Here is a 23844-nt window from a genome sequence, read left to right as displayed (position 1 = left end):
CGACAGGGTTCAATCCTGCATCAAGAGAGCTTTATCACCGGACAACGTCCCGCTCCGTGATATCTCTAAGTCATAAATGAAAATTTAATACGCACAAATTATGCTTATCAAATTTAACAGTTGAGTAAAGGGGAAAAAACACACTAATATACCACAAAGCACAAATAAACATAAAAAATATAGTTAGTCTTTTGTCAAATAATAACACTCAAATGCCCAATCACAATATCTCAATTTTTGTAAAACAATGAGAATTGAAATACATTTAATGATTCAGCATAATCTGAATAAACTACTGAATATGCATGTACGATATTAATAAATGAAGGACTTATCAAAGCCTGTCGCTTACTAACATATCAATATGATTTAAAGTAAAACATTTCATCACAAATAATCAATAAAAACCCACAAAAAAAAAAAACCCAAAATAATAATTAAAAAATATGACATCACAAATAATAAGGTGTTTTAATTATTAGTATATTACAAAATGTAGCATTAATGTTATTTTTCAGTCAATTTCTGACTCAAAATCTTGGATAAATATAATGGTTAAATCATGCCCAGAGGTTATAAGATAAGCCTATACAACAAAGTTAAAGTTTGTTTTGTTTAACAACACCACTAGAACCACATTGATTTATTAATCATTTAGTAATTGCGACATAGTCTTAGAGAGGAAACCTGCTACATCTTTCTGTTAGTAGCAAGGGATCTTTTATATGCACCATCCTACAGACAGGATAACACATACCACGGCCTTTGACATACCAGTTGTGATGCACTGGCCGGAATGAGAAATAGCCCAATGGGCCCACCGACGGGGATCGATCCCAGACACTGACTACATACAAAATAACATTCTCTAAAATAACAAAGCATCCATAACAGCAAGCATAATTTGAAGTGTTTCTATGTTTAACAAAGTTATGCTTCTATGCATAAACGTAAAGCACAAGTTATTTCTTGAGTGCTGGTTCATCACAAGGATGATTCGGCTATTAGCATGTCCAAAGTCCAGGAATGCCACACCCTTTCATCAATGGAAGTTTTCATCACACAGTCCTGTCAGGTATCCTCTGTAATATTTGATGTCCTGAAAACCTGGTAGTTAAAACTCCAGTCACTCACAATACAGATGACTTGCACTGAAGTGCATTCATTTCACAACTAATATTCATTTTATATGACAATGGTTTAAATATAAAATATTTTTAAGACCAGAGTAAAACAAAAACAAAAATTTTAAATGGCAAACTGAACACAATAACATGAATCACAATTTAGAAATAAATAATAATTTAAAAAATGTGAGAGTGTGGATCTATGCAACACTTGGAGAAATAGACTCCAACTCCAATTACTTTAAACTTTGACTTTCTTAGAATTTGCAAGGAAAATACAATAAGCCATTGAGACTGTGTCAAACTTTTGGATGGATAAATATATTAACCAATCTTGACCAACAGTCATTTAAAGAATTCTGGATTTAGGATTCTGCTTTTAATTTTTAAATTGTTGCTATGTATTAGTGCTGCCACTCTGCATTTAAAAAAAAAAGGTATGGAATCTTGCCCCAAAAAAGTATCAAAATGGTCTAAAAAGGTTTTTAATAAGCATAATTTTTCATCAGCAATAATATGAATCACAATTTGACATTCGCTACCTTTGTCAGACTAATGTTTGCTGCTTATGACCAACCTCAAGGAATGGTGTGTACCATGTTGTGAGGATTTGTGATTGTTGAATACTCTGTTCTGCATATTACAGTTCCCTGTCACTTGGTCACTGAGAGCAGCAGGAGCAGAGAGCTCTATAAACATTCCACTCAACAAAGAACAAACCATTCCTGAAAAAAGACTAGCAAAGCACAAATTTTACGATGGTCAAATTTGAAATTGGATTTCTTAAGTTACTTTTTGCAGAACAAAGTATAAAAAAGTTTTTTCATGTGAAAAAAGTATTTAAAAAGTACAAAAAGTAGTATTTCCAAAAAAAAAAGGCTAATACTTTTTAAAAAGTATAAAGTGGCAGTGCTGGTATCATCGTAACAGTCAACTCTGATCATTAAATTTAAAATAAACAATCTTTATGAGTAAACAATAAATCCTTAAATGTTGAATGTATTTGCAAGTCTATATTTAACAGCTGACATTAAGATAGCACAGACACACACCTAATTAAAGTGACAGACCCTAGTTTTTAATCAATAGCATATCGTTTTACTATTAGAGCAGTTTTTGATAAATAGTCAGATATTACTTAGATTTTATTGTTTATATTATACATTTCCATACATTCAAAGTGTTTCTGGTCATCCTTTTGTTTCAAATATCACGAAATGTATTTTTCATCTAAATGCAAAATTTGACGGAAAAGTAATACCTGTATCTTGCCTTACTTTGTAAAGGCTAGACAAAAAACAAATTCCTATTTGACCAACTGTCCAAACCAGTATTAGAATAAACTACACAATGCAGGAAAGTGATATCCACAACTTTCAGTACATATACAAATATAGCTGTATTCAAATTTATCTGGAAAAAACATTCCCATCTCACACCATTTATGTTTTCAAAATATCATTTTAAGTGTTCATGTCAATAAATTGATAATGTTTAGAGAAAAGAACATCTATGCAAGATCCTCAACCTGGATATTCCACAAGAAGCTGCTTGTGATGACAGTTCTTGACCATGTAGATAACCCTGCCATGTGCAGGGTATGTAGTTGCTGCACTGACCCAGAGACAAATACACCAGCTGCATCCATCAACCATTTCACTACCAATAGTCACGACACACCAGGCTGTTAAATGCACCATGGTAACATTTTTCATTTTACTCTTCCAATGTCAACCTTCTTAAAAATATTAAAAATGATTATTTATACTGTCAGACTGTTCATTCAGGTAAAGTCACTCTGTTCATTTAGACTGGATCAAATCATTGTCATGGCCACCGTAATCCATTTGAAGCACCAAATGTTCCTTGAATTCTTCGCTGAACTGCTCCCAGAACCACTACAGGTGTCGGTAAATGGTCTCATAATCTTCAAGAAGGTATTAAAATCTGTACATCCAGAGACTTTAATGTTGAAATCTGCACACTCCAAAGCTTTTGTTGCTAACTCAAATAAAGGCAGCTGGATGCTACTTTCAAGGTCAACAAAATACATGGACTGTTACCATTTTACTGTTATGAATAAAAAAGCACACATTTAAATGTATAACACATCTTGTTACTAGTAAAAATTTCCTTAATGACAAGTATACATGTTATCAATTAATAAATATCAGAGACATACAAATGTACTTGACAGTCATGCAAGCTAATTTACCTATTTACATGTTTCCAGTTATGCCAAAAGGCACCACTAAAGTCCCACTAAACTAAAATATAAAAACAGTCTACCAACAGCTGTAAATTTACCATAAATCAAAATAAAAAACAGTTTAATATATACCAACAGCTGTACAACTGTAAGATGCAAAATCATGTATCTTACTTCTACAGCTGTAGTTACCAACTATGTTTAACTTACATAATTTAAAACCTTGTCAGCTTTAAGATGCCAAATCAGCTGTAGTTACCAACTATGTTAATGTTAATTTTATCCCTACAGCTGTAATTATGGTTAATTTTACTTTTACAGCTGCAGTTACCAACTATGTTTAACTTACATAATTTACAACCTTAACAGCTGTAAGCTGCCACATCATCCTTTTTACCCCTACAGCTGTAGTTACCAACTACATGTATGTTAACGTTAATTTTACCACAACAGCTGTAATTACAATGTTAAAGTTAAATTTACACCTTCAGCTGTAGTTACCAATTATGTTATTTGTTAATTTTACCACTTCAGCTGTAGCTACCAACAATGTTTTCACAAATTTTATCCCTACAGCTGTAGTTATCAACGGTTATCATTATAACCCCAACAGCAGGAAGCTGTCAAACCATTTATCATCTTCCTACAGCTCTAGTTACCAACTATGCTGTTTTTATTACCCGTTGCAATCTGCATTATCATTATAGTTATTTTATACCTGATCCATCAAATAATTTACCTTTCATAGTTATAAATTGCCAAATATGTCATCTTGTCTTTCAGATGCCTATTTACTTTACAACATGCTGAGTTAAAATTTACTTTAAGTCTAGTAAGTGGTCACATTTTTCATTTTATTTAACTTTCGGTTTCTACTGACATAATTTTCAGGAAGAAAGGGGTGGGGGAGCATGATGTGTTCAATGTACTGACTTACTTACCTTTTTTTTCTTAATACGTGCTGCTTGTGTGTTTTTATTAACCGTTTTGATCTTGATGATGTTTGAAGAATGCCGGAATTGATTTTGTTTTGACCCAGCAGAGTTCGATGACTTATCTGTACTCCCCGACATTCCTGATGATGGTATCTGCCCTTCAGATTTTGATGAATTATTTCCACCATATTGATTTCCAAATGATTGTTGTGGTTGCATTTGTGGCACTGTTGATGGAGGTGGCCCCATCCAAGGTCCTGTAAAAAAAAAAAAAAAATGGATAAAGAATTCCACAATATTAAATGTCTCACCTATCATACACTTATTCAGTGTGACTGACAGTTGCATCCACAGACATTCATCTCAAGGTATGTTTAAAAAAAAACCAAAAACCAAACCAATTCTATAAACCATGTTTTACTGATTTAGGACTTAGTTTGTGCAAAATGGACAGAAATACATAAACCTAATATTAAGCTAAATGTTAAAATATTATAACAATATTAAAGTATTATAATAATAATTAATGGGTTTTTTTTTTCAAATGCACTCTTGAATATCTATAGGTGCAACTATAAACCATGTTTCACTGACGTAGGACTTATAGTTTGTGAGACATTGAGCTGAACCCGAAACTTTTAACATTGAGCTAAATGCTAAATTAAAAATATTTCAATTTAATTTATTTTATTAATTAATTTTATTTTATTTTCAAATGACTGTGATAAACATCCATCGGGGCAACCATAAACCAAATTTTAATGATGTAGGACTTGGACCCAATTTCATATTGACAGTTGAACCTTGATCCGTGATCAGTGATTCAGTGAAATGAAGAAATCTAATCTTATCTCCTTTTCATGAATAATTATTCTGGCTTCTGGGTAACTTAAGTGGATTCTGATGGAATCACTTTTCATCCGTGATCAGAAGTTTACTTCGACATAATGGAAGATCTTAGTCATGTACGACTAGAATAATCAAAGTGATGTTGTAATAAACCATGAACAAATTAAGGTGTGTTAATTGTTATTATGGAAACATCAATCACAATGATAGACGAAACAATACATAAACCATGATAGGTTAAGTAATGTTAAGTCTATTAAGTGACAAGATTGCTAATGTTAACCTGACAAAGTGCACAAGAACACAAAAAGTGTGCACCTTTAAATTGTGTATCTCTCTTGGCATAGTAGTTAAAGAGTGGAGAGATGAGTCACCCAAGGATCGCCAAAGATCTCCCAGTTCTTCCAGTAGAGATCAAGTCTTCCTCCAACACTGGTCGAAACATTGGAAGCGTTAGGTCCTAAGTCACTATGAAGCTCGTAGTCAGAGACTGGTGAAGATGGAGGTAACCAGCACTGGTCGAAACACTGGAAGCGTTAGGTCCTAAGTCACTATGAAGCTCGTAATCAGGGACTGATGAAGCTAGAGGTAACCAACACTGGTCGAAACATTGGAAGCGTTAGGTCCTAAGTCACTATGAAGCTCGTAGTCAGGGACTGGTGAAGATAGAGGTAACCAGCACTGGTCGAAACATTGGAAGGGTTAGGTCCTAAGTCACTGTGAAGCTCGTAGTCAGGGACTGGTGAAGACAGAGGTAACCAGACAAGTTGTGAATTTCAAGGCTGCCATCATGCTCACCTTCCTGGTTTGCCAAGCCTGCGTGAAGAAGTGGAAGGCTTCGAGTCTGTCGACTCCTTAGTAACTGACTTGCTAGGCTGAGATGGCTTTCAGTGCTTGGTAGCCGACACAAATTTTGATAAAAAATCACTTCCTCTTAAATCTCCACTGGAAAGAGTTGGTGAACTCCAGGGCCCTGTGGTTGCCAACAATTGTAGAGATTTGTTGCTTTGTTCAACAACAAACTGAACCTTGCCATTAAATAACTTGTTCACACTCCAAAGTTGTCACATGAGTACCTATTCGATGCAAAGACAATTTGACTAATAAATCAAAGTATGAATCCAGTATGGTTGCTGTCTCTGTAATCCAAGTTAAATATCGGGTAGCTTGATGATGACCATCTGGGCATCTGAACTCCAGAGGCGATCAATGAGATAACAGAACCCACTGCAAGCAATTCAATGGAAACGTTCTCTTTTTTTGGATCCACAAAAGATAGAACAGGATCCTTCTTGGCAGGTGGTTGAGGCTGACGCAAATTTGGTAATAATTCATACATGGTTGTTATGCAGTCACATATTGCATCCACCATTGGCAGCTCAGATTCCGATTAAGTTCACACGCCAGACGATCTTCTCTGGAGTCCATAATAGAACTTCAGTCCTGTGTGGTGGCCAATGATGGACAATCTGGAGATCCTGATGTTGAGTCATAGACTTATATGATCCATATAATCCCTGCTGTCTTAGACTAGCGGCGCTATCTGGAATGAGATCTCCTGGAACACTTCCTGGAGTTCATGTGGCATCCATGAGATGAAGCTTGACTGGAAACCGACAACTCCTCATGGGTAGCTGATGGATCACGATGATGGGCAGATGGCTCTGTATGGGCTCCAGTAGACAACTCCATGTGGGTCCAACAGGACCGGTCTCTTGCTGCTTCCATGTTGCCCCTGGAGATCCCATGGATCCCGTCACCACAACAGGAAGAGAAGTCCAACTGCCCATGACATATGCAGATGAGCTGTGACCTGATCAGACAACGGCACTCCACAAATTCTATAAGCACGGACCTCCCAGATTCAGTGATGGTGGTCGTATCCACAGTGGACTACTTTGCAGCAGTCTTGGGTGTCGCGGTATCCAGGAACTTCAAATAGGAAGCCAAATCATCATGAGTCAGACACATGCACACACCAAACTTGGGAGTTGACGGAACAAGCTGGTCGGCTCTTGAAGCACTCCTTGTGTGGCAATGTGAATTCAAAACGGCGGCAGAAGTCAAACACGGACTCAAGTTTAACAGTGATAAAAAATATACTTTAAATCACAAAATACCACAAAATAAAAGAAGTAGAATGAAGATGAAGATGTGAAAAACTAAATCCACAAGTTAAATCATGGATAAAGTAAAACCCAAACCACAGATGTTTTGGATTATCAAAGAGCTAAATCAACTATGTCCGGACCACAAAAGCGAAGGAGAAAGAAGTGAGAGAATGTCATGTGATTGTAAGAGATGACCTCCGACACAATTGAACATTTTGACCAATCAACTGTTGGGAAGTTTGGACCAGTCCAAAGCATAGAGCGAAAATGCACCTATGTTATCCAGAGGTTAGAATAAGAATGAAAAGATAGAAAATTAAGCGCCTAGTTTTTCTAGTTGATGCAAGATAAATTGAAAAACATTGAGCACATGGATATTTTAGTCATAAGAAAGAGTAACATTATTTTGGTTCATACTTGCATGAACTAAAAAAATCAGTGGTAAATTTTTACTTGAATTGGGAATCATGGTTGAACCGGTAACAAGAAAATGGGACTTACCGCTTGTGAGAAACATAGTTGAATGTGCAAATTTAACCTTGAGTTCAATGCAAAAGTATTTTAATTACAAAAATATGGGGTTTTTGTTTGTTGCATATACATTGCAATGAACATCTATAGGTGCAAATATAAACAAAGTTTCATCAAAGGAATGCTCGCACAAGGCTTTTGGACTGGTATGCATATAATGCACATAATTATTGTTTAATATCAACAAGTATATTATTAGATTTCATTAATAAAACAGTTAAATGTGATGGCTATTATATATGACGGGTGCAGCCATTTTGTACCATTCCAGTGACTATGCCCTCTGGCGAGCGGGTGGTTATGTAATATTTAACGTGTCATGTCAGGAATTAGTCTTAGAACTGAAGAAACAAACGTACCTGATTTTTGTGCAATGTTCTGTATTAATATCCATCCCAGTCAGCCAGCAATAAGTATATATTATTTTACAATACCAAATAAACCACCATTGTTAAAGTGTCGAAATAACTATTATGTTTTGTCTATACAATAACCTATGTACTGAAATGATAAACAGTGTGTTTTCTTAGTTAACTGGTCTATACTAGTACTTTCAGTGGGCTCCACCTGTGATTCCTGATTGGCACGTGTATATTTGTTAGGTAGACAAAGCCATTAATTACAGCCGTCTAGACACAAAAATTACGTACAGGCAGTATTTTTTTTTAACATCACAGGGTATTGGGAGATACCTGCCATCCCTAAAATAGTAATAGAAATTATCAGCCATCATGCTTTATTACTGTAAATAATTCTGTAAAACTCTTGATTAAGTAGACTTTCTCATCTAAAATCACAGAACTGACAAATTACGTAGTCCCAAAGAAAAGAACATTATCACTTGGGTATCATGAGTGATTGTTTTTGTTCCAACGTAGCCTACCAATAGGCCAAAAATATGCATTCTTTCTTTGGATATTTTAAGAAAGAAAAATACTAAAACCCCATTTTGTTCTATTAATGCATATTTAAATATATTTAATTAAAATAGTTTATTATATTATCAAATCATTTATGTTGTTTTACAAGTCAGGTTAATAAAAGTGAAGCACCTGGTCGTAAATGACTGCGTTTGTTTGTACTGTGCATACAGGAGTTGGTCAGAGCTGACGCCACTTCACCCCAAGGTAGAATTCCGGATGCAACAAAAACAAAAGAAAATGGCTGCCCCCAGTTAGCAGGAATAATCACTGTTTTTTATTCACTCTAAAATTAAGCGTTTTTCATTTGTCAAAGTGTCAGTATGTGTTGGGGGTCCGGGCATACATCGTTCCAACACATAAGGCTCATGTTTGAGTTTACCATCCCTTTAATGTAGCACTTATATTTTGTGACAAATGAAGCCACAGTAAATATTTACTGTTCTATTAAGGGCTACTTTAAACAGCAGCAACAAGGTGCAACAAATAAGCAATCTTCACACCTTCATGGACACTGAAGTGCCACCAGCAGGGGATTTGGAAACAGGGAACTTGGGTGACCGTAACGCAAGAGTTCAGGTTAAGTATTCATGAAAAGAGAAAATGATCCAAGTTTTCTTAATTTCTTTTCATACCTATCCTGACCTTTGACCTATGGCAGCATTCAACAGCAGGTGGTAACTACATACTCCAAGATGTCAATGCCAAAACAGGAATCATGACTAGAATGGACTCTGACAAATTGGTAAATTATAGAAATTATAGACCTGAATCACTCACCTGGTATTAAACTAATTATACATCTCAAAAGTGAGCCATAGCAAAAATGATGGATCAAAGACGGTCCTTTGGCGACTGCTAATTTGACATTATCATAACAAATGAACAAATGATGTGCATATGTATGTATTGTAACCGAAACCAATAAATGATCCACATTATTCCAGCATATGCCTTGAAATTTATTTTATTTTAATTTCATAATTAGGGAATAAAGGACGATGTATATAATGGCGATGGTCAGGGTCACAAGATTATCATTTGCACAAGATTTGGTTAAAATCTAAAAGGTGGAACTTGAGACGAAGTCGAAAATGTTAAAAGTTGACAGCCGAATGCTGCACCATGGCATAAACTCCCATGGCCTTTCGGGTCAGTGGAGCTAAATACTGTTAAAAAACATAAAAACAACCATGCATTAATAATGATCATTAGTAAACTAAAAGATATTAATGGTTTGCACCACCTCCAAACCCTTGGGAGAGGATGGTGTTAGTCAAAAGGTGGTAACAGTTAGAGTCAATGTGTATAACATGACAACTAATGTTAACATGACAAAAAGTACCATCATCACAAACAAGTGCACAACGTAATTTGTGTGTGGAAAACAGTTGTCAGTCAACCTCACCTGTCGGACAGTAAGACATCTTCACCATTTCCATCAAAGTCATCAATGTCATTTAGGATAGCCGTAATTGACCCGAGTCTGAACAGCAACTACAGGTCCCAGGTGTTGAAACCTATCCATATGTTCTGTTGAAACATCTCTGAGGTAAAGGTTAGCAAAGATGGAATCGGTAGCCCAGAAACACCTGATTAGTCCGTAATCTGTGTTACAATGCAACAAATTGTAGCTGCCAATGGTCTCGGTTCAAGCAGATTAGAGGTACACACTGAGACCGAGTTCTTCGTAATATTTTTCATTTGACTTATGCTGCATGAAAAAAACGCTCTCTTGCATCTCCTTCTGAAGTTTCAAGTTGTATCAGCAGAGAGGTCAAGAGCATGCATCGAATCATCTGACCCCAGGGTGGATACGGTTTGAACCATAAAACTCTGGTAAGATTGGAGTTTATTCTTGACAACAAAACTCACATAAAGTCCCAAAGTGAACTGCTGAATCACAGTACCGATAATGAACCATGTCAACATCCATGGCATAAAGTTCATGAACCCAAGCAGGAAGTAGCAAAATCCAACAGGAAAACTGTCTTCCTTGTTAGCTAGTAGTGAGTGGCTTCTTCAGAGCTTCTAAGACTGTATTCAATGGCCAGAAAAGTGTCTGATTTTCAAATTTAAAGCCCATATTTATCATAGAATGAAGTCAGAGATACGAGCCCATCTTAGCATTGGTTACTTCATTGGTGAGTGGCTTCTTCAGAGCTTCTAAGACTGTATTCAGGTTCCGCTTCAATGGCCAGAAACGTATCTGATTTTCAAATTTAAAGCCCATATTTATCATAGCATGAAGTCAGAGATACGAACCCATCTTAGCATTGGTTACTTTATTCTATACAATTGTAAACATGGAAATATAACTAACGATGATAGATGTCTTTGAGCTTCAATGAGTCCCTCGGACAGGTGCTTAATTTTCTTTTCATTTGTATCCTAACATAAGTGCATCTGGATAACCTTTTTCAATCTCCCTCTTCTTTCTCCTTTGCTCTTGTAGTTTGGATGTATTTCTTTTAGATCTTGATAATCCAAGATTGTTCTTAACTAACCATCTTTGAAAGCAGAGCCATTCACATGTTGTAAGTGGCAGCCACAGATGAACATTGCACCTTCAAAGTAGCTTCTGTTGACTGCGAAGAGAACCCTTCTTCTTTAAGTTTGTGGTGATAACATTCATGGTGTAGATGGAACAGGTATGGAGTTCGATGGAAGAAGTATGGATTCGAATGGTGTAGCCTGAATAGAGGATGTTGAAGTAACCTCTCCCACTGGTACAATAGAGGATTAAGATCAACAAGACACAAAAGATCAGGAAACCACAGACAGTATGGCCACATCCAGCATTTGAATTTCTTGACGGCACTACAGCTACTGCCATCATGCCTACTACCTTTGCCCCTACTGACAGCAATATATTGCAATGCCCTTCATTCCCTAATGCCATTGATGACCTCCAGTGAATCACATCAGTTGACAGTTCATTTTAGCTAAATCATTACGATTATTATTTTTGTAAATAAAATGTTACTCTTGTACACATGCACATGTGCTCTGCTTTGGGGTATACCAGCAAATCCCACAGATGATAACAGTAACACATATGACTAAAACAAAGGACCCATCCCCCTTAAAGTAAACAGGAAAATATTGGCGGCTAAGTTGCTAGTTTCAGACATGATAGGTAGCATCTTTGACACCTATGTCCATACAAAAAAAGTATCAGCCTATATTTAGTAGGACCCTGGACACTGAAATTAAATTAAAGGAATTTACTGTCCAGATGAAACAACATTTTATGACAACAAACACCATCACATTTATCACCCATGGCAGTATTGGTACTGTCAACTGTGACACTAAACGTTGGGTGTACCTTGAAGTTTGACCCTGTGTTAGTTTTCACATGATCACATAATACACAACAGTGACCAGAGAACACCATTTTCGTTCTCAGTGCATTTGTGTGGCATTAATTTAGTTAATTTATTATTAATAAATTTACTAATTTTTATGCCGATCAGGGAACATTTTGTTTTCATAATCTTGATTCGTGATATTTCTAGTCAATTAAAAATTGCTTAGCAACTGTTTAATCTTTAAAAATTGTGTAGCGATCTCTGAAACTTACATAGCAAATTCCTTTAATGCCCTCTTGATGCCAATCCCCTCCCTCTCCAAAGATAATAATTGCAGTATCCTTCAAGCAACAAATAACAACCCCTGCATAATGGTGTGACCAGCACAGTTAATGGAAGGAAGGAAATGTTTTATTTAACGACGCACTCAACACATTTTATTTACGGTTATATGGCTTCAGGACCACACAGATATTGAGAGAGGAAACCCAATGTCGCCACTTCATGGACTACTCTTTTCAATTAGCAGCAAGGGAACTTTTATATGCACCATCCAACAGACAGGATAGTACATACCACAGCCTTTGTTACACCAGTTGTGGAGCACTGGCTGCAACGAGAAATAGCTCAATGGGTCGACCGACGGAGATCGATCCTAGACCGACCGTGCATCAAGCAAACGCTTTACCACTGGGCTACGTCTCGCCGCTGCATAGTTAATTGGTTACTGAATACATCTGAGATCAGTAAAAATAATAGTCTTGAAGTTAAAAAAAAAAAAGTATGCAATAGTAAACTACTCCCACTACAGACCACTCTCACTAAATCACATAGATATAGTATATATGTATGTATGTGTATGTGTATACGTATATATGTGTATGAGTGTTTGCGTATATTTTTGTGCAGTATGATGATTGTCCCACATCATACATAGCTGTGTTAATCCCATTGCATATTACATTGTGAATTTATTACATATATGCATTGTACTGTATACATATATATTATCTCCTGTAAAACCCATTTGTCACTGTCAAATATTGTTATTTCATATTCCCCATATGCCTGGGAGAAATAAAGTTCTGTTCTGTTCTGTTCTGTATCAAGTCAATAGAACATGAAGCCAGATCAGCTCACAAAACTGTACGGTCCTACAAACGATCACTTATCTCGCAGGATTAGTTAAAAACACAACATCTGTAACTATTTAACTAAGTAACCAAACATAAATCCCGGTGGAGAAAAACAAACATGACTGACAAAAAGGAAGCCATGACAATGAAAGTTTACAGCCATTTGATTGGCTATGGAATATTTGGACCAGTTCATAAAGTGGGTTGAAATGTACTAAGCGTAGAGGCACTAAGGTTAAGGATCATATTAGTGTATGAAAAGAAATAAAACATTTAACAGCTTTAAAACAAAATTGCAATTATTCACAAAAGCAAAAAAAACCTAATAAATATCTTAACAGCAGCAAAAATAATCATCATACGATTCCAACACAACAATATTTCTCATGACATACTCTCAAATACTTATCTATTAGTTACTAACATAATTAATGATGGGTTTTTTTTGTGGAAACAAATGCTTCCCCAGCACTCTTACACAAAATACAATAAAGGAGGACCAATTCTTAACAACACCGTTTTCATACCAGGTGGATATGTAGATCCATAAACAGCTTGGGGACCAGGTGGGCCAAGCATACCAGGTGGTGCCATAGGTGGTCCCATATAGCCAGGAGGAGCCATAGTTTGTCCCATATAGCCAGGTCCCATAGGTGGTCCAGGTGGGATTACAGATGGTCCCATAGAAGGTCCTTGAAGTTGGAATGGTGGTCCATTCACTGGCATTCCGTATGGAGAACCTGGACAAGAATTTACATAACCAGATGGAGGGACACCATAATTAGGTGGAGGAACAGCATATCCCGAAGTGGCAACTGGAAATCCAGAGGATGGAACTGAATATTCAGATGTAGGAACTGGAAAAGGTGAAGTTCCATAGGTTGATACAGCTCCAAAATTTGTGGGAGGGACGACGGAACCTGCCGGAAGATTGCAGTCTGGTGGCATCTGAAACAAACAATGAATTGAGGATGAATAGCGGGACATGGCACACTAGAACATGAGGCAGACCTGAACATTTTAAATTTTAGTATCAAACTGGTCAACAGACTTGTTTTAGTATTGTAAGTGGTCAAAATCACTAAATGGACATTCAGAATCAGTACTGAAATTCCTTTAGGTGGTCATATGTTTGTCCCCAAAAAATAATTTTCAAAAATCAGAAATCTGCCTGAATGGATCTGAAATGAGCCAATGTCGTTGCATGTATATGTGAAATTTGAAGTTACTGACAGGGATCGATCCTAGACCGACTGCAAATCAAGCGAGCACTTTACTACTGAATATGTCCTGCCCTGATCAGTTAAAATGTATACCTGGTATGACATCGGTGTCTGTATTGGAAGTGATTGTCCTGAAGTTAAAGCTAAATCAGCAGCTGTGTTGCTGGAGCCTTCAAGCATGCTGCCATAGTGTTTAATCAACTTGTCCTGTTAATGTGAAAAATAAACAAATGCTGAAGAAAATTTTAATAATAAAATTAATATTAAAATTAAAAATAAAACAGACTAATAAGAGATTATTATTATTAAAAACAGAAAATTGTAAAAACTTGAGAATGGTTCTGTGAAAACTTGTTTCATAAAAATGTGAATTAGGACTACATTATGAATACATGACATTAAAGTTGCGATCTTACCTACCAATTCTATATTTTACTATGTGAAATACAAACACAACTTCTGTTTTAATAAAATTGTTTGTTTTTGAATGGATCTCTTCAACTGCCAACATAACTCCTAAGACATATAACTTTTCAAGAATGCAGCTACATGCACAACTTAGTTAAATGCAAACAAAAAGAAGAAGATCAAATTACATTACATGAATTAATCTACATACCTGATACTCTTTCCATGATGATTCAGGTTCTTTCATTTTCTGCAATAATTAAGAAAAATACTTTCATTAACTTTTTACCCACTAATTAAACAACAATTTTAACAGAGTGAATTCAACTGCATTGTTTGGCTAAAACAACAGCATCATAGTGCCTATAAAACAAAAAGGACAAAAAATAGTTTTACTTTTAAATTAATCATGTTAAGTCATAACAAAAATAAACAGCAGCTAAAATTGTATGGTGTGACCCACATTTATTTCGAATGATAAATTTTTTTATTAACGGTACCTGGTCAACATATTGAAAAAGGAGGGAAATAATGAAAACAGTAGTTAAGAGAGAAATCCACTCGTAATATTTCGACTAAGTACAAGTACTGATTAAATTGTAGATGACAGTTGTGTTCCAAATGTGTCAATATCAGAAGCCGTCAACTGATTTCACCACTTATAAGAACGGCCTACATCATGATAATTAAGATCACAAGTAACCTGGATTAATTATAAGAAACAATTTACTGGGAAAATCTTAATTATGATACAGACAAAACATTCTCGGATCACAGTGAAAGTTGTTAAAAATCGCTGGAATACATCGGCCGAAGTAAGAGTACATTTCAAATGTCACGTCACTTATGAAAACTACACTGTCAGTTCAATGTTCCTGATACTTTTATGAAAATAGTAAAACATTTGTTGAATGGGTGTTCCAAAGAAATAATAAATAAAAATGGACAACTTATAAGAAATTGTCTACAGAAAATCTGCTATATTTTCCCCAGTAATTTAATGGAGTCAAAAAGGTGCACTATTAAATATTAAGTTTCATAATTTTATTGTATTTTGGATCTTCCATGTGTTTTGTTGAAATATACTCTTCAAAAGAAGAAACGCAAAACCACATTGTCGTAACATTTGGAGAATTGATTTAATTATTGAATGGTGAGTCCGATAATTACCAAATGTTGCAGGATTGTTCACAATTCACTCTAGTCCATTGTGAGTAAGTGATAGGACACACCACCAAGGTCAAGGTCATCTGGAGTCAATACCGGGTGTGGCCTCCGCGTGTGTTGACAACTGCCTGACACCGCCTGCCCATTGAAGCAACCAGAGTACGGATGACGTCCTGGGGGATGGTGGCCCACTCGGCCTGCAAGGCTGCTGCCAGCTCGGGCAGGGTCTGGGGCTGTGGTTGTCGCTGTCAGAGGCGTCGGTCCAACTCGTCCCATAGATGCTCAATTGGGTTCAAATCCGGTGATATCGATGGCCAAGGAAGGACATTAATGTTGTTGTTCTGTAGGAAAGCCGTTGTGAGACGTGCTGTGTGAGGCCTGGCGTTGTCATGTTGGAACACTGCGTTGGCGTTGGCCATAACTGGAACGATGTGTGGCCGGAGGATCTGGTCAATGTAGCCCTGTGCATTCAGGTTGCCCTGCACGTGGACCAGGTCAGTTCTGCCAGTGTGTGAGATGGCTGCCCACACCATGACACTACCCCCGCCGAATCTGTCCACTTCCTGCACACAGTTTGCCGCATAACGTTCACCACGACGCCTATACACGCGACATCTTCCATCATGACGTCGGAGCAGAAATCAGGACTCGTCACTGAACCACACCTGTCTCCATCGCAGTTGAGGCCATTGTCGATGAATCTGGCACCACTGCAGTCGGAGTCGACGGTGTTGTGGTGTTAAGATGACACCTCGAACTGGACGTCTGGCACGAATTCCTACCTCACGTAGGCGGTTCCGTACGGTCTGGTCGGATATCCTGCGCAAACCTGGTATTGCTGCGGCTGTGGAGGTGGCAGTAGTCAATCGTTCCCGAAGGTGGCGTACCCGGATGTAGCGGTCCTGCCCGGGGGTAGTGACCCGTGGTCGACCGGATCTAGGGAGGTCACGTGTTGATCCATGTTGCTGGTAACGGTCCCACAGTCTGGAGATGGTGCTTGGGGACACATGGAATGCCCTGGCAACGGCCGTTCTGGATTCGCCTGCGTCTAGTCGGCCGATGGCATTGTTTCTATGCGGTTCAATGAGACGTGGCATGTCCTGGATTGTCAACTGTCGGCCAGATACAGAGGCCAGGCAAGCGAACACCCTGCACTTTTATACTGTCGGTGTTCATGTTGCACGTGCAGACAACGCACGTGCAGTGGTGACATGGTTTGCACGTGGCTGCGTTTTTGCGAATATTCACATTTTGGAACTTTATTGTACAGTAGCTGCGTTTTATCGAATGTAACCGTGGGAATGTGTTTGGGACATGCAATGACCTTATATTCACAAAGCATGAACTGGTAGGAAACATAAAATCGGAGTTATAACCCATTTGTACCCTTTTGCGTTTCTTTTTTTGAAGAGTATATAGATTTCTAACTGCCTGTGTGTTCCAGCTAGTTGCAGAAAAATGCAAGTTGGAGGTGGGGGAGGTGTGTGTGTGTGTGTGTGTGTCTTAATGGGTTTTTTTTGTCCGAGATATGAATGCAAAAAAGTAAACAATGTTCAACCAATTAGGTTGCTATAAAGTACATCTAGGCAGAAATAAAATTTTATTATTTGTATTTAGATTTAAAATTTTAAAATATATACCTCAATGGTGTGATCAGGAAATGACTTTGAGGCCTCCCATTTACCAATGAGCTGAAAACAGAAGCATTTCATATATTAGGCACACAGTGAATTGAACATTAAATCATTTTCAAAATTTAATAAATTATTTATTTAGACACTATATTTCATTTAAAAATTAAGTTAAAAATTAAATTAAACAATAGTTAGCTTATTCATAAAATATTAAAAAGTTGGAATTGAAAAATAAAATAACATAAGATTAAATACATATAGTCACACCACATATTTGAACAGTTCATTGTACTCAAGAATTAAAATATATAATTAATTCAACATATACTTACTGCAATAATTATTTTTTTCTCTCCATGATTTTCAATTTTTGTCAAAGCATAAGAAATTGCAGGAACAATAACTCTATCCAATGAATTTCGCAGTGCCTGGCCTTTTGCTGTTGAAGCTGAGAGGAGGTGGCGACTAAATAGAACATTTTATTTCATAAAAATTTATTCAAGTCAATCCTGCCAAATATTAAATGATTGTTGTCACATGCTGGAACAATTGTTTTTGCACAAAATACATGCATAAATTTAAACTGATTCTAACTCTTGATTAGATGATAATTCATCATAATGTACATTACCAAACAGTCAAATATAAAAAAGAAGAAGATTTTTTCACAGGTAACAGGGGTGTAGAAAGTACTCGCCCACTCGCCAAATGCAAGTATAAATTCTGATGGACTAGTTAAATAACTACCAGTCCCATGGGCGATCTGTCTTTTTCAGACTGTAATTTTTTTTTTAATTCTTGCATCAAATCCATGACTCCGCATTAGCTAATGACAGTGCCAAACGGTTCAAAATGATGACGAAATACACAACAATACATGTACTACATTGATAACAGATGACTTTGGAGTTCCGACCTGCAACAATCTGGAAACAGAGCCAGTCAAAGGTCATTGTTTACATTCAAATTATGTTGCAGGTGTGTTTTGAAAAGATTGTTTTGTTAAATACTTGCGGGATGTCACCTAAATTTTTAAAATCTATATGAAATAAATATGAATAACTTTGTCTTTACCAGAATATTTCAAAATTTATACATTTGTCAATCAAGGTCTGGTGCACTAGTAAATATTCTGGCAGGCTAGTAAATTTTAGTTGGTTCAGGTCCAGCTGACTCGTGAATATTTTCCATTTCTACACCCCTGGGTAATCAGATGAAGTAGCGCTATTTCTGACTTTGAAAAATATTCTAATACACTCACGGCTAGTACCGTGTCAAGTTGGGCTAGTGAATAACTTTATACCTGCTAACCCTAAAACAAATCTTCCTAATTTTTAATAACAACAAATTCCAAGGAATTAAAAGTTTCGTTGAGCTAAATGTAAAAGTTGGCACCATAGTTGCCATCATAAAAGTAATACCTATATCTTGCCTTTCATCTTATAAAGAACAATGTAAAAGCTTGGGGTTTTTTTAATGACACCACTAGAGTACATTGATTTATTAATCATTGGCTATTGGATGTCAAACATATGGTCATTTTGACAGTCTTAGAGAGGAAACCTGCTACATTTTTTCATTAGTAGCAAGGATCTTTTATATGCATCATACCAGACAGGATAGCACATACCATGGCCTTTGATATACCAGTCATGGTGCAGTCTGGAACAAGAAATAGCCCAATGGGCCCACCAACGGGGATCGATCCTAGACTGACCGCACATCAGGTTGGAAACATCATACATGTATGTTGAAAATAACAGATTTTGAAGATAAAATAACTGGCGAAATCAATCAAAATAATAAACTTAGTACCAGTTATTATCCAGGTTTTGTCTGTCATAAAATAATTTTCATTTGTTAACCACTAGCTCAAGACAAGTACAAAATGTTGCTCTCAGAAAATAAACATGACAACAGGAAACTTGGATTAACAGATTAGAAATGTAGCAAAATAAGTGATTAAATTCTACTTTTAATTTCCAGCATTTCAATTTCACATTATCTTCACTAATTATGCACATTTTAGACATTTTAAACAAGATTCTATAAACTTTGTTCTACTAAATTAAACAAATATTCGTCTAAAAAACCATTTAACTATACCAACCAATGTACAAGAACCTCATGAAGTAGATGTACCAGGCGTACTCTCTTCTCAAATGGCACGCTCTTATCAAATATTCTAAAAGGAAGAAGGAAATGTTTTATTTAATGACGTACTCAACACATTTTATTTACGGTTATATAGCATCAGACATATGGTTAAGGACCACACAGATACTGAGAGGAAACCCGCTGTTACCACTTCATGGGCTACTCTTTTCAATTAGCAGCAGGGGATCTTTTACAAGCACCATCCCACCGACAGGATAGTACATGCCACAGCCTTTGTTACACCAGTTGTGGAGCACTGGCTGGAACGAGAAATAGCCCAATGGGTCCACCAACAGAAATCGATCCTAGACCGAGTGCACATCAAGCGAACGCTTTACCACTGGGCTACATCTCGCCCAAATATTCTGAAAGGAAACGAAAGGAATATGGACCAAATTTACGAAGCCTGTTTTTCTTAAACACGGGTGTTAAGCATTGTTAATGTCTGTATTTACACGCGTGTAAGTATAAAACAGGCTTTGTAAATTTGGCCCAAAGTGTTTAAACAAAACCTCAGAATATTTTACACCTATAGTCATTTTTTTTCCAACGTCTGTTCTGGAGAGGAAAGCTACTAATTGTATGGTTTGTGTGTGTGTGTGTGTGTGTGTGTGTGTGTGTGTGTGTGTGTGTGTGTGTGTGTGTGTGTGTGTGTGTGTGTGTGTGTGTGTGTGTGTGTGTGTGTGTGTGTGTGTGTAAGAAAAAAATTAAAGTGTTTTGTTTAACGACACCACTAAAGCACATTGATTTATTAATCATCGGCTAATGGATGTCAAACATTTGATAATTCTGACATAGTGTTAGCGAGAGAGAAAACCCACATTTTTCCATTTATGGCAAGGGATCTTTTATATGCACCATCCTACAGATTGGATAACACATACCACGGCCTTTGATACACAAATTGTGGTGCACTGGCTGGAACAAGAAATAAGACCAATGGGCCCACCAACAGGGATCAACACTAGACCAAAACTGCATCAGGTGAGAACTTTATCACTAGGTTACATCCCGCCCCTTGTGTTAAGAATGCTTGTTTGTATTCATGTGCAAATGCATTGTGTGTGTATATACATGTATATGTTTCTGCGTAATTGTATGTGTCTGTATGTAAGCTTATACATTATATATTTTTATGTGTATCTTACTTTAATATACATGACCCTTAAATAATAGTCTGTCTAATTAATATTACAAGTGAAAACTGTAGAATTACCAACATGATAGCAACTGAAAATTGAGAAAGAACAAAATTTTCCAGCAACTCACTTCATAAGCACATACAACATTATGAGGTCACAGTGGCTCTGATCTACACCCTTCAATGCAATCCAGTTCTTCGCTTGCTGAAAAATGGGAAAGACAAAGATTATAATTTAATTTGAGTTACCAATAAAGCCATCTTTGTCTAAATTAGACTCTAATCATACCTCAGCACATTTTAAACTACAATTATTATTTTCTCAACCAAGAATTAGCAAGGTCTATCTGCAATATATCTGATACAAGATGTATCTCGTGCAAACACAGGAAAATTTAGATACTCTTTCCTAAAATAAATATGAACACATTTAAGATGATGTGTATACAGAAACAGACTAGACCCCAGCGCAAATAGATCCTTGTAAAATGTGGCATCAGGTAAATACCCCCCCAAAATGGAGAAGAATGATTGGCAACTGTTAAAAAGGTATTGTGTATATTATAGACTTGTGTATTATATTATATCTGTAACAAATTAATCTAGATAATAGTCAATAATGTTGTGTTTCACATATGGTAATATTAAATTTGATTAATAATTAAAAAACCACAAAATAAACTAATTTCTGGTCAGTGACAATATAGTTCACTGTAAAGGCACAGACCCTGGTTTTTAAACAGTAGAGCATATTTTCCACTATTAGAGACATTTATGATCACTGAAATCAAACATTACTTATATTTTATTGCTTAGATTATCCATATCCGTAAAACCAAAGTGTTTCTGGTCATGATGTTGTCTGTCACTTTTCGCTCCCTTTTTTTGGCTTCGTACACAATAAATATAGCATATCCAATGGTAATTTTTTAATACGATATATTTGACAAAAGGTACTTTTTATTTCTTTTATTACATCTTTTAAAACTGAAAATTAATATTTTGTCCAGAATTATGAGAAAAATATATATAAATATCAACCTGTAAACAGCGTTGTCTGCTTGTTATAGAAATTTGACAGGGGTCAAGGTTAGTAGACCAGTTTTTATTTTAATGTGGCAAAGCATTGTAATAATATAGCTAATTTTGCATCTCCTTACAATAACCAAAACTGCGTAAATGACGTTTCAGTTTTTAAAATGCTGGCAAAATTCTAGTGCAAAATTGCTATTGAAATTTTTTTGTTTGAAGATTACTAATGCACCTGAATGTGTTTGAAGAAAATCTTGTGATAAAAAATTGGACCTTTTACGAAATATGGATTTTAAGTGAAATTAGGTAAGATATGCTACATTTATTGTGTACGAAGCCAAAACAAGGGTGCGAAAAGTGACTTCGTCGAATAAAATGAATTTTTTCATATTTTTAAAAAACGCATGTGCGTCCGAGAAGTAGCGGTTATTGATTCGATTTCTGATATACATTTTTTAAGGATATTTTCCGGTTTTAATGTCGTCTACACAGACTCTTGTTTCACTCTGTTGTAACTTTATCAAAGTGTGTTACAGGTTTATAGGTCAACTAAACTTAGTGTTCATTTTTATGAGTTGAAACTAGGGTCTGCGCCTTTAAAAACAACTGTTTCAATAACAGTCAGATTTGAAATTCTCTTCTGCTAATGGAAGTAATTACAAAAATAAAATTTAAATAAATGAAATCTTTGGTCCTTATGTAGTGCTCTTATAAAAGTTATAAGTATCACACATAATAAACATAATAAATTAATTTTAGCTGTGATCTCAAGCAAGAATAATGACTGCTTACCAGTCTCACAAAGGCGGTGTTAACCTTGAAGACCGGTTCGCACATGTTGTCAAGGTCACTCATCTTCATCCCGGTCATCTGACACATCATCTGAACACGATGCTCTTGAATCTTGAAGACTTTAGCATGATCATCCTGCAGACGTAATTAAAAGCTGTTACAGTGAAACCCTTCTAAACTGAACTCTCTGTAAACAGCCATTCCCTCAAAACTGGACATTTTTCAGTCCCGTTTTAAATATTTGTGCAGAAAAAAACCTCTCTAAACCAGATACCCCTTAAAACCAGCATTTTTACTTGGTCTCTTCGGTGTCCAGTTTAGAGGGGTTTTTTTTAATTGTCTAATGTATGTGAAATCATAAAGCTGAAACACAAATTTGTTTTTGGTAGTTTTGGGTTGGAGTATGGCATACTACATGTACATTACTATTACCCAGGGATGACAATGATTAGATAAAAAAACAAAACAAAAAACAACACCAAAAAAAACTCTGTTGTAACTTAAAAACTAGGTGCTTTCTGGCAGTTTTTTCTTCAAAGAACAAAAAAAGAAGTGTTTTATTTAACGACGCACTCAACACATTTTATTTACGGTTATATGGCATCAGACATATGGTTAAGGACCACACAGATTTTTGAGAGGAAACCCGCTGTCGCCACTACATGGGCTACTCTTCCGATTGGCAGCAAGGGATCTTTTATTTGCGCTTCCCACAGGCAGGATAGCACAAACCATGGCCTTTGTTGAACCAGTTATGGATCACTGGTCGGTGCAAGTGGTTTACACCTACCCACTGAGCCTTGCGGAGCACTCACTCAGGGTTTGGAGTCGGTATCTGGATTAAAAATCCCATGCCTCGACTGGGATCCGAACCCAGTACCTACCAGCCTGTAGACCGATGGCCTGCCACGACGCCACCGAGGCCGGTCTTCTTCAAAGAACAAGGACCAGGGGTCGAAATATATGCTATTCTGAAAATATTGTTTTAAAACAGAATATTAAATCAAATCTTCCAGTATCCCATCATGAAAGTTGTAATAAATCTTGGAATAGCGAAATTCACATGGCTAGTCCATCTTTTCTTGATGGGCTCCTACATTATTCTCAAAACAAATAATATTTTTACAAACGAAACAATTTTATTGACCAAAACTAATG

General features: G+C 36.3%; 1 protein-coding gene across 3 annotated transcripts in view; it reads right to left on the bottom strand.

Moving 5' to 3' along the window:
• Positions 1 to 23844, bottom strand: part of LOC121375913 — a 61813-nt gene that overhangs the window by 23477 nt on the left and 14492 nt on the right. For 2 of the 3 annotated variants that reach the window (XM_041503615.1, XM_041503616.1), the window contains exons 3-11: positions 22687 to 22821; positions 20991 to 21067; positions 19675 to 19749; positions 17897 to 18029; positions 17571 to 17621; positions 14975 to 15013; positions 14449 to 14562; positions 13660 to 14080; positions 4278 to 4528 (exon numbers count right to left, since the gene is read on the bottom strand). In XM_041503615.1, the coding sequence (XP_041359549.1) occupies positions 4278 to 4528; positions 13660 to 14080; positions 14449 to 14562; positions 14975 to 15013; positions 17571 to 17621; positions 17897 to 18029; positions 19675 to 19749; positions 20991 to 21067; positions 22687 to 22821 (1296 nt within the window). Of the gene's footprint in view, positions 1 to 755; positions 3198 to 4277; positions 4529 to 13659; positions 14081 to 14448; positions 14563 to 14974; positions 15014 to 17570; positions 17622 to 17896; positions 18030 to 19674; positions 19750 to 20990; positions 21068 to 22686; positions 22822 to 23844 lie in introns of those variants that run through there. The other variant, XM_041503617.1, reaches the window with a different exon arrangement.

Source organism: Gigantopelta aegis, chromosome 6, assembly GCF_016097555.1.
Source record: "Gigantopelta aegis isolate Gae_Host chromosome 6, Gae_host_genome, whole genome shotgun sequence".
NCBI lineage: Eukaryota > Metazoa > Mollusca > Gastropoda > Neomphalida > Peltospiridae > Gigantopelta > Gigantopelta aegis.
The sequence above is the reverse complement of the archived record's forward strand: the minus strand, read 5'-3'. Positions and strand labels throughout refer to the sequence as shown.